The sequence below is a fragment of the Diorhabda carinulata genome, chromosome 12 (genome assembly GCF_026250575.1).
Source record: "Diorhabda carinulata isolate Delta chromosome 12, icDioCari1.1, whole genome shotgun sequence".
Taxonomy (NCBI): Eukaryota; Metazoa; Arthropoda; class Insecta; order Coleoptera; family Chrysomelidae; genus Diorhabda; species Diorhabda carinulata.
The window spans coordinates 3,527,937-3,540,372 of record NC_079471.1 but is presented as its reverse complement, the minus strand read 5'-3'; the positions used below and the strand labels follow the sequence as shown (position 1 = coordinate 3,540,372).

At 33.1% G+C, this 12,436-nt stretch overlaps 3 protein-coding genes across 3 annotated transcripts; all 3 read right to left on the bottom strand.

The window, feature by feature from the left end:
• Window positions 1-516: 516 nt before the first annotated feature.
• LOC130900270 (uncharacterized) lies at window positions 517-1,426 on the bottom strand. The gene is made up of 2 exons (XM_057810777.1): window positions 1,091-1,426; window positions 517-907 (listed from the first exon to the last, which is right to left on the bottom strand). The coding sequence occupies exons 1-2, from the start codon at window positions 1,424-1,426 to the stop codon at window positions 707-709; spliced, it is 537 nt and encodes a 178-aa protein (XP_057666760.1). The 3' UTR covers window positions 517-706.
• Window positions 1,427-3,847: 2,421 nt separating this feature from the next.
• Window positions 3,848-7,174, bottom strand: LOC130900269 (adult-specific cuticular protein ACP-20-like). The gene is made up of 3 exons (XM_057810776.1): window positions 7,018-7,174; window positions 5,755-5,904; window positions 3,848-4,033 (listed from the first exon to the last, which is right to left on the bottom strand). Exons 1-3 carry the CDS (start codon window positions 7,027-7,029, stop codon window positions 3,848-3,850), a joined length of 348 nt encoding a protein of 115 aa, XP_057666759.1. The 5' UTR covers window positions 7,030-7,174.
• A 2,424-nt stretch (window positions 7,175-9,598) lies between these two features.
• On the bottom strand, window positions 9,599-10,834 carry LOC130900268 (larval cuticle protein A2B-like). Its single transcript, XM_057810775.1, has 4 exons — window positions 10,823-10,834; window positions 10,470-10,691; window positions 10,183-10,375; window positions 9,599-9,711 (listed from the first exon to the last, which is right to left on the bottom strand). The coding sequence occupies exons 1-4, from the start codon at window positions 10,832-10,834 to the stop codon at window positions 9,599-9,601; spliced, it is 540 nt and encodes a 179-aa protein (XP_057666758.1).
• Between the last annotated feature and the right edge of the window lie 1,602 nt (window positions 10,835-12,436).

The window sequence follows — 12,436 nt, the reverse complement described above, 5'->3', positions numbered from 1 at the left end:
TTTTCAACAATAAGGATCTAAAAAATTCTACATAGATTTTTGTATAATATAATATAATTAACAATACATACAATCAACTTCAGTCAGGCTATATATTATGTAATTTTCAATGTGCTGAAAAGTATAATCACTTTTTACATTTTATAAATTAGTATAATAGCTTTGCTTAATATTTATTTAAGAAGTTTTTATTTACAGCTAGAAGATTCCATGCATTTCATCAAGCACAATGAAGTTTTTATAATTTTAGACTAGTTATGATATGTTCCAACTGCATTTCCTCTGATTTATTAGTCTTTTATTTTATTTCTTAATCAACCCCTTTTTGAAAACATTGTATGAAACATCTATGGTTTCAATCATCGCCATCTGTTGACAGATAAACTATTCTCTGCAGTGTTAGTAGACGCCACCAACAGCGGTAATTTCAAACGTGATTCATTTAATGCAATTAAAACGATTAAAGTAATTTGTAATACAAAATCGTTTGATATCGATATAAATCGTTAATTTAGTTCAAATAATTGTTATTGAATTTTATTAATATACATTAAGTTACAGTCGGTGATAAGTGATAATTAAAAAAAAATAAGAAGACAGCTGTTTATCAGTTAAACAGATGAAGAGGTTATGTACAATGAATTAAAAAAAAATCAATGTACGTATCCTATTTCGTTGATAAGACTTTGCACAATTCAACAGTCTCCTAAAATTTCGCATACGCCACGGTCATTTGAAATCCTGCTACAGGATCAGCCACATATCGAACTATTCGAACTAGTCCGTCCGGTTGAAGTACTCTGTATTCTCCTCGAAGAGCATCTCCGTCTCTGGATTCCATGTGAGTGTGAGAATTTTTTATTTGATCATCGTGTACCCCATAGGCAAATGAATAATCAGGTTTACCCTAAAGTGAATAAAATAATATTTATACTTGTAGGTTAAATCGAGGTAAGAAAAAAACTTTTGCAGATGTCTCACAGACTCTCTTTAATGGTTTTAGTAAGTTATTGTGATAATTTACTGTTTCATTTATATAATTTATGTCTTTAATATAAATAAATCTGAGTTAATCTACAAAATTACTTACCACAAAATCTATACTCTGAGCACCAGGTTGCCGAGGGTTCGTATTGGGTACCACGACTTGTCTTACTTCTTTACTGATAGGACCGTTGAAATTATGGAAAGAAAAACTTCTATCGCCTGATACAAAAGTGTGTTTATTAAAATTAGATATTATATTTTGTTGTACGTTATCTTGAGAAGGATTATTAAGTGGATGAAATGGTATTAGATTCAGTTTGTTATCGTTCATGTCTTTGGACTGCTGCGATATGTCTTCTTCAGTATGTTCTCTATCAGAAAGATTGTTTGTGTTTTCTTCACCATCATATGATTCATCGTCGCAATATGTAGTTTCCATAAAGATAAATGAAAGAATCTATAATAATATAAATTTTTTATGATGAAAATTTTAGAATGGGGGTTCCATATAAAAACAATATTTACAAGGTGCTCCGGGACTTGACAGAAGTGATCCGGCTTGTCAGTTTGCTACTAAAGTTTCTTTAGCTAGACTGTGCTTATATTTTGAATAACAAGTTGATATTAAGTTTTGTTTTAAGTCAAAAAGGTCATCAATATAATGAAATATCAAATTCTGTCCATGGTGATAATACAGGAACTTTGAAGACTAGTACTTTGAGAGTTTTAAGAGTGACAATGACTTAATTGATAACGAGGAATGTTTAGAACGTGTTTCGATTTCAAAAACAGATATAAATGTGTAAAAAGTAGACAAACCGTTCAATTCAAACGATTGGAGATTTTGAAAATGTTTCAACGGATTTATTTCTCAATATGTCAACGCGTTTTTGGCCGTCTCGCCATTCACCAAATTTAGTATCTTTCGACTTTTGGTTTTTCTCGAAAATAAGCTTGGGAAGGCCACGAAAGATCAGATGGAAACGATTTTGTAAAAAACCTTTTAGAAATGTTTACTGTTATGACTTGCATGCTATGGCTAGTACTATGGGGGAGATTTATTCAAGTTTTGATTATATTGTCTTCAATTCAGCGTATTTTTTCACAATTTCACTGATAATAATGATAATAGATAATAATCACTTACAAAAATTTCAACTGTCACTTTCATGTCGATGGTAGAACTACGAAAGAAATACTAATAATTTCCAGCCCAGCAGAATAACTTTATACAAAAAATTTATGTAACATTTTACGGAAACAAATCATTACGATTTTGTCATCCCATTTAAATTTTCGAAATAATAATAATAAATCCATAAAAGCCTAATAATTCTAAGACCACATTATCTAATGTATGATTGAAACGTGCAGAGATGGTCGATAAAATCCTCAATTCAAATTTCATAATAAAATTATAAATACAGAAACCACACCGTTTAGATGTCCATTCGAGCGCATTGTTTTATTACATTTTTCAACAATGAGATTTAATCCTTGAATAACTTTTTATTTAGAATCAGTCGGATGTAAAATTGATAAAACAAATCAAGTATAATAACTAAAACTGAGAGACTCAAATCAACTTGTATTTCATTCCGAATCAATCGTAAAAAACGTTGTTTGTTCTCTGTAGTGTGATTTACTTGCTAACAGTTTTTGAGTTCCGTTTGAGTAATAGTTTTCGTACGAATCAATTTTACCTGAGTGAAAGCAACAAAAATAAGGCTTAAAGTCATAAATCATCTTTGTCCATAATAGAGAATAAATAATTTCAATTTTCGAGTATTCAAATGGAAATGTAAGCAAAGAAACTGTGAGTATAATAAGTTTTTATTCAAAATAAATATTTAGAGGACTAAGGATAACTATCCCACTTTTAATGAGCCGAAGGATTTACTGTTTTTAGAATTCCCGTGGCTGTAACAAGAACCAGTCTTCTACTGTCTTTTTCATTAGCCGAACAAACGTATGTAAATCACAGGATAATATGTCTGGGCTGTGGGGTGGATACTTAACCAGCTTCTTCTTGAACTTGGCCAGTACACTGGAAATTTGTGACGCGCGTTATCGAAAAATCACTTCCTTCGTGAGCAGCCCAAGTAGTTTCTTCTTAATGTACTTTTCTAGGTGTACTGCTAGATGCTGTGTTTGCTCACAATGGAACAAAAACAGCTTCGTGGAGATGTTCGCATCGAAAACCAACTCCAAAGAAGGCAAAGACGATTCCATCTCCAGGCGTCGGTTTTTTGGGATGCCAATGAAATAAATTTCATTGACTATCTTGAAATGGGAAAAACTATCAATGGATAGAATTATGCATTTGGCTGAGAAGACAATGCACCAGCATGAATTTGATTTAGCTTCCTCGGAGTATTGGGCTTTGTTGGGCCAGGTATTTCTGGAACCATCCCCGTACAATGTTTGTTCGATAACATTGAAAATAAATAGAATAAAAAGTTGTATTTTTTTATTGCGAAATATATAGAACAGAAAATACGAGTAATTTATAAATAAAGATTTCTAATAAGTGAATAAATGAATAACAAAACGATTTTCGTTGACTAGAAATTTTCATTATGCTTTTAGAATAAATGATTTTGAATGACGAGTGATTTAGATACATTAATTTATGTAATGAATCTTTTCTGTTTTCTTTTTCTATTAAACTATTTATACATATATATCCCTACGGAAAAAAATTAGAATCAAAACTTTTTAGTAACAATTAATTAAGTTACATCATCATTAAAAAATAATATCATCACTAACACTAAAAGATATTTCGAATGAAATGCTTGTGTCGTAGGTATATATATAAGAAGAGATCATAGAAAACAGAAACGTACACATGAGAAATCTACCATCCTTTTCCATGGATTGGAACAGCACCTGAAACTACTCTGGATACTTGTATCTTTCTGTCTTTCTCAGAAACGGAATAATCGCTGTGGGTAAGATCGCCCACTCTAAATTCCTCTTGGTTTTTAACGTCGCCAGTGTGATAATCTTGAACTCCATATTTGTAGTCGTATTTTGGAGGTGCCTGGGAAATAGTTAACAAAATTAAAGAACATGTCATCCAGCATAACGGAAATATTTTTTTATTTCTCTATTCAATTAAATTCTTTCAAAACCAGTGACGATTTATTGATCAATGGATCAAGAGAATACATTCCCCACGTAGGATCATTTCTACCTTATCCTGTCGAGTTTCTCTGAGTGTTGGAGAGGATGAAGTGTATTTGATTATCAGATGCATTTTTCCAAGTTTCATTTCAAATGTGATAGTTCCAGATATTGAAGGATCTTCGATAACAGATGTCCGTAGCAGTCATTGAACTCATATATTTTCACCATAAATGATTATCACGTTACGGAATTATTTAGGATCAGGATTGAAGGACATCTATATCTTTGGAACACTAATAAACATCAAACAGGAGAAATAGTTTCAATAGTTAGTCTTCTTAGTGGCTATACAACAAGAAGACTTCTCATACCTTAACAACTTGGTATGTGTATATTAAAGAACTGTATATCAAAGAGCAAATGGCATTTGATGAAGACGAAGGACCAGAAATACTAAAATCAGAAAGATGTTGAACCTGACAACATTCCAACAGAGATACTAAAGTTTATAAATGAAGAAAACATAAGAATATCAGTCAAACTATTCAATCATGTTTATGATAATGAAATTCCAGAGGACTGGTTAAAATCCGAATTCACAACTGTGCCAAAAAAACAACGTCCAAAGCACTGTAGCGATTATAGACTGATAAGTCTTATGAGTCACGCTATAAAAATAATCTTAAGATTGATCCGCGCTAGAATCAGAAATAAGTGCGAAGAAGATCAAGACGAAACTCAATTCGGGTTCAGAAATAAGTTGGGAGCAAGGGAAGCACTTTCTTGCACTGAATATAATACTACGAAAATGCCGGGATCAACGGAAAGATGTATTTGCAGTCTTTATCGATTACGAAAAGGTATTCGATCGGGTACAACACCACAAGATATTAAATTTATTAAAGGAAAAAGGAGTTGATAGTTCCGACGTTCGAATCAAGGGAAAATCGCCAAAAGAATGCAAAATCTTAAAAGAGGAGTCAAATAAGGTTGCATATTCTCACCGACGACTTGAATGGACTGCAATACCTTTTAAAAGCCATTGACAGAGTGGGAAGAGAGATGGGTCTAAGCATTACTTGTTCTAAAACAAAATATATTTAGTCGCTTGCCGTACCATGACACACAGCTACAAGTAAACGGATTCAGAGTGTCTAGTTTCAAATATCTTGGTTGCTACATTATTGAACAACTGGATCCCGATATTTCAACTCACGAAACTTATGATCAAATGTTACATATGGTCAGTTCTCTTATATGGTTTTGAAGCATGGACTTTCAAAATATCTACCATTAATCGCTTAGAGGCTTTTGAAATGTGGTTAAATATACGCACGCTCAAGATACCGTGGACAGCTATGCAAACAATCGATGCAGTTCTTACCAGAGCAAATACGGTTCGTGAACTGGTGGATAACATTAAATGCAAGAAAAAAGTTGGAAAAAAGGAAACAAGGCTCTTGGTTGAAGAATATTAGAGAATGGACTGGGATAAGAGAAGCAGGACTAGCTCAAGATAGAGAGAGTTTTGCCATGCTGATCGCCAACGTCAAGGGGACTTGATACGACGCGCTAAGAAGATTTTAGTCTTCTGCTTACCCAATATTAGGTAGTTCAACTTTTGTAGTAACTTACATAATATTCTACTACTGGTTCTTTGGCAATAGCGACAGTATGACCACCTGCATATGATAGACCTCCATATCCGAAGCCTTGACCACCTTCGTGTCCACCAAGAAGATAGCCAGCTTGAGTAACGGCCAGGAAAGCTGATAAATATAAAATCTAAAACGAATATGTCATTATTAATTTAAATAAAGGAATAAAAATAGATAAAATTGTATAATATTTGAAGCGAAAAACTATACAGGAAGAAGTATGACTTTCAACATAAATACAAATAAAGATCATTATGCGACATAAACCAGAAACTACTATGCAAGAAGGTCCGAATGTATTTTGAAATTTACTCAATAACTTAAGTGGATAATTATGTTAAAAAAAATGCCCCGAATTCTATTCAATATCTTGTATCAACTGGAAACAAGGATTTGAGATATAAAGAATTCATTTTGTATGTCTATTGATGGTAAAGTGGATCAAGTAGCTGATTCAGCGATTGAAGGTGGATTAATTTTGGCCGGAGAACCGGCTCCAAAGAAGTCAGAGACCGTTCCTTCTGCAGACAAGGTCATGGCTTCGGTTTTTTTGAGATGAGCGTGGGATAATTTTTATTTACTATCCTGAAAAAGGAAATTTGGCCCCTTCGAATTATTTTCTGTTCCCAGTCGGCAAATTATGGAAATTTTGAGGAGATTGACGATTCTTATTATAAAAAGAGTATCGAACTTATTGAACATCGTTCGGAAAAGTGTATGGAGAGAAAAGGAGATTACGTTTAAAAATAAATATATTTTTTTCCATGGCTGATCACACACTTCCAGTTTTCAGTAAATTTAATAATTATGCAAATTTCAATCTTAGCTAGTTAGCTGCGTGAGAACCTGGTAAGAGACCATTGTTTCGAAGAGACAGAATAAGAATATTTTATTTAAACAAAATAGAAATTTTTGAAATCAATCAATAAAAAAAATAAACTTAAAACCCGGATCTACAAACCCATCAATTATTTTAACTCTTAAGGTCTTATCGCTGCTCATACTAAAAGAGCTTATAAATTTTTGAAAATTTTTAGTAGCCTTTTATTTTTATATATACGAAGCTAGGTTTATTGTCCATATGAATATGGTTCTGCAGAATACAAAACAGTTGATGATAATTGATCTTTATTTGTTAATTATGCTCACGAAATACTGTTGCAATAAAAGGAAACTATGAAACAATCATTAAAATCAATTGACCAATATATGTAATTAACTATATTATATATAATTTTACCTTAGCAATCATTTTTATTGGTTAATCCGTGTTAACACCGATAAGGCACTGAATGTACTGTTCTTTTCAAAGTTCCCTGTTACTTTATATACCATTTCAATAACATTCACCTCTTTCAAATTCTTTGTTATAAAAATATTAGTTTTCCAACTTGATATACGCAATCCTCCAATCAGATAATTTATTTAATATGTTTAACCTCATATTATGCAAAAATAAAACAGAGCATTGATAAACCTGCCTACTTTTGGCAACAGTTAAGTATATACCTGCCATGGTCTAGTGGTTTTTCGTTATTTAAATCGATATATCGTCGAACAGTCGACCCAGAATGCAGTTTTTTTGGTTGACAAGTGTTTAAATAGTGCCAACAATTATTTATTTCGTCAGATAAGTTTCATTATTATTGTGATGGCACGTGATTGTGCATTTTTTTGCATTGTAAAATATTGAGCTCTTAACTAATTCTGAACGTTGAGTAGGTAGGTAAAGGTTGTGCTCAGTGTTCCCAAGTGAAATTCTGAAATTGGAGAAGTGTGCTTACGAATTAGACAAACGCATTCAAAGATGAATAAAGAAGAAAGGATCAGAATGTTTAATCTTTTAAAGAAGTTCCTGCAGTGAGCCCCGCTGTTTAGTCCAAGTAAATATCTAACCGCTAGTTTAAAGCCTTGCTCAAATTGAGTCGCACCACACGTACCCTAGAAGGGAAAGGCGTATCGGAGATGCGACTCAATGAGGGCCTAATAAACTGTTGAAGAGATGGATAAGTTCAGTTTTTTGGAAATTGATCTCAGTGTAAAACAGAAGGAACTTGTCCCAAATAAAATACTCGTGAACCAAGAACTGGAAGTCAGCCGAGCCGGTTTATTTCAAAATCAACTTTTTGTATTGAACAGAAATTCACTCAAATGCTTTGCGTTTTGTAATTAAATGCATTCTCAATATCTTGGTAAGCATGTGTTGTTTTTAAAAATTTTCTTCTTATTGTTAAAATAAACGTTTAGTATCGCCAAATTGGTGCACTAAATTTTTAAATATTGTAGAGTGTTCAAGTTTACCACAGTACTGGTATAACCACCTTAACTGGTTGCTGAGTAGTCCGAATCTTGGAACATGGAACATCGCTTTTTTCTTTCTGATATCTGTGTCTTGGAGCCACTTCTCAAATTGTCATTTTCATGTTAAACAGCTCTTTGATTTGATTTTTCTTATCCACTTTAATTTGAAGAATGGATTCGATAATGCAGGCAGATTGCTTTCCTTTGATCATGGGCGTTTGTTTTTAATTATATTTTTCAAAATGCTTTTGAATACTTTCTCTTATTACTAATCAACGTTGTCCATTTCTAACGAAGCTAATTTTTTACATTTTTATTAATTCACACTCCAGACATCCATAATATGTCTTACAGGATCTTCATGGTGTCTCAACTATGGGTTTGGAAGGTTCAGTACTAGATTCGAACAAAAACTGAATGGTAATTTCTTTTAAGACTACCAATCCCAGTTGTCTTAGTACTTTATGGTTTTTTGGACTTACAAGATATTTATCATGCATCTTTAATATCCTCCACTGAGTTGTGGAAGTGTTCAAATAATCCTGACAGTTTGTGTTATGTGTGTGAAGAATTAACTTTTACATCTTAGCGACGAAACTTAGGTTGGGCTAAAGAATCTAGATATTTGCCTTTTGGTATACCAATTATTTGGACGGAACCAAAAGATCATATAAGTGATTGTTATTTAAGTTTGATTCAAACCAAAGGCATCACAATCAAGTCCAAACACACTGTCCAGAACCGAAACTTGTCATCGGTCAAGATAACAATAATGGATAGTGCAGAACTGCCTGTGCCAAAACCTCCAAATCAAGCAGACAGTCGGGATTCTGAAGAAGAACCTACCAGAAGCCAAACAATCAAGAAAATAATAGTTATTTATTGTACATTAAGGAATATGAGTGTTTTTTGTACTTTTTATAAAAATATATGTCTTGATGTCACAAGAAACTTGATGAATTACTGTTTGGTGGCTATAGCACATTCAAAATTTGGTATAAGTTTTGCTCAACAGTTTTTTCTAACTGTTCATCCAGTGTAATTGTGATACCAAGCCAAACTAATAAGCGAAGATGTAGATGAATTTATAAACTGAAATATAAGGGATTTGGATATGCATTAAGACCTGAAAAATGTCTTGTATTTCCCCTTTGCTAGGACTGAGCTGGAGCTGTATGTTTCGTACAACTCTAGGTCATTTATGAAGGCTATTTATACTGTTCAAAAGAGGTTATTTCTATTTTATCGCTTTATTGATCTGTTTATCATATCATGGAATGATTTTTGTCTTTCCATTTATTTTTGCTACTAAGAAGTTCTTGTAGAAATTGCTTGGGTTCAGTATATCATTTACTGGGCGTTAAAGGATGGAGGTTTTCGAAAATAAAAAAAATTCAAATGTAAACATTTATTGCCACGAACATTAAATTACTTACAATAGATATGTACAACAAAATTGAAGAAATGACGTGTAATGATAAATGAGAATGAGATGTCAACAATATTACTAAATCCACATTTTAATGGCCGTACAAATCAAGTCCATATCCGTGATCGACTACAGGACTGATAAGGGTTTTAGCTACAACAGGCTGTACGATTTTGTGAACAACTTGTGGATGAGCAGCTTTACCTGAAACAAGAAATGTATAGTACATAGATAAGTATAAAAATTAACGAAAATTTCGATATGTTTCAGCTCAACTTCAACATCTAATCAGAGCAGCAAGTTTTTGAGGTAATTCCTGTCATCTAGGGAGCTCGTTCATCATACAAAGAGGCGACCATAGGGAATTATAAACGCGTTTATTCATTTACTTTATCTAACTGCTGGTTTGATGCCCCACCTTGATGAAATACCTGTACATACTGCACTTGTAGAAGAATGCACACACGCAAAATAAAAATAATCCCATGTAGAAGCATCCCAACCAGTTGGAGCGCTGCAGAGGAAACAAATGCTAAATCGGGGTCATCCAAAATCAATCCAATCCAATATTAAAAGTTCCCAGCTATTTTCTCCCTCAATATTACAAGGATTAACTTTAACCAATTCTCATGTTACATAATTCAATTTTGAATGGAAATTTTGTAATTTTTTTACCTATTCTGCTAACGACGGCGTTGAAACCGTTGTGGGGATCGGCGGTGTATTTCACAACTCGAACGGTACCGTCTGATTCGGCGAGTGAATATTCTCCTTTAACAGTATCTCCAACCCTAGATTCAGATTGTTGTTTCTTGTCGCCAGTGTGTGGATCGTCGACACCGTATTTAAATTCATAATGAGCAGGAGCCTGAAAAATCGTATTATCTTTAATACTACTACTTTATTAGTAAATAATTTTCATTAACTATTTTATTGTTTGAATAAATGCGTGTCATACTTACGCTGTAATCTACAACTTCTTGTTTAGCTATAGCGATTGGCTTGGCGTAAGTTACAACTGGTTTGGCGTAAGTTAAAACTGGCTTGGCAATTGCAACTGGAGCAGCCACAGCGTGAGTTGCTACGGGAAAGTGTCCATAATCATCGTCTAGATGAAGACCGTTGGAGATATAGGAAATTGGAATCCCATGAACTGTTGATACGTAAAGGAAAAGAACAGCGAACTGAAATTGTGAAAAATTGTTGTATTTACGAAATTAAAGTGATCGCTTTTGTATTTTTTTTTAAATAAATTCAAATATATATCATTTACTTTTAAAAACAGAAAGATTTTTCAAAAAAAAAACTCTCTTACTTTGGTGAACATTTTCGAATAAAATCCTATTTTATTTGTCACAAACTAATTGCACAAACTGATGAATACTCGTCTTAGTTTGTCTTTATATAGGCACTTTCAGCGTGGTACTTCAAACACGTTCTTTGAAATTATTAAAAAAAAAACCAGGCTCCTAGTTACCTTGTTAATTGATCAAAATATTTGCAATTTGAAAGTGAGATACCTGCATTTGTGCCCAGTGTTGTATTAGCACCTAGTATTTTTTCCGTTTTATAACAAAATTTGAATCTGTTACCAACCGATGATGTTTCTTCTAATATTAACTGTAATAAATTATGGAAAGTCAAAAATCGATTTCTTTCATCAATGTTATTTCCCTCAAGAGCAATACAATTATTACAACGCTTTTCTAACTTATTAATGTCGTGTTTGTAGAAGGATTTGTCTTTTGCATCATAATAAGCTTCAGTTTCAGCAATTGCTTCTTATTTGAGCTGAATTTCTTACCGGTAAGAATTTTTTTGAGATCAGCGAATAGCCAGTAGTCACTGGGGGCTAGATCTGGACTATACGGTGGATGAGGAAGCAATTCGAAGCGTAACTCGTTCAATTTAACCATCTTTGCCATGGACTTGTGAACCTGTGGTTTTTTCTTCGACATATGAGGCCGCTTTTTCATGATTTTTGGATTCAAACGATCCAAAAATTCTATGTAGTATTCGCTATTCATTGTACCTCCCTTTTGGACATAGTCGATGAACAATATTCCTTGCCTATCCCGGCTGACTGTTGTGCCTTTGGACGCTTCGGACGTAGGTCCACCTGTTGCAGTCCACTCAAATGTTAATAGTTTTCAATCCGGATGGATCCATGTTTCAACCAATGTCACATATCGACCCAAAAAATCTGATTTATTACGTGTAAAAATGGTCAAGCACTGCTCTGAATCATCAACATAGCAACCACTTTGAAAAAGCTTATTCATGGTCTAATGTTCATACATAATTGTAAACACATTCCCTTCTGATATCTATCTCAATTCCAATTTACGATTGGATATAACCAATTCGTGGACTTTTTTAATGTTTTCTGGAGTAACCACCTCAATTGGACGACCGGGACGTTCACAATAATTGGTGTGTGTACGACAACGTTTAAATTCAGTAAACCAATATCAAATGATTCTTTTCGATGGAGCAGATAATACTTTTGAAGAAATTGCTGGGCTTGTACAGTGTTTTTTTATCAAGAAGCAATTATAATTTAACACATGAAATTATTTTGAATTCATCGTTTTGAAAATAACAAAAGCAGCTTTTGAAAAAGACTACGGAATCTGATCAGTTCTTACTACGAAAAACCACCCTATCCCCATACCTCTCTTTATAATAACTTTAAAGTCAGGGTCGAAACGTTGAGAATTTTTAAAGGTCCCAGCTCCTTTCTGAGCCTGACTAATAGAGCCAAATCACAATTATTTTAATCATAATTATTTCTAGCATTTTGCTATTTCTATTAGACCACATTGTTTTGAAAATTTCCAATATTAGTTATTTTGTGTAAAATACGAATGGTAGGTACTATTTTTATATCGGTTCGAAAATTCCATCAGTACTTCTCTGTAAGTGTTAT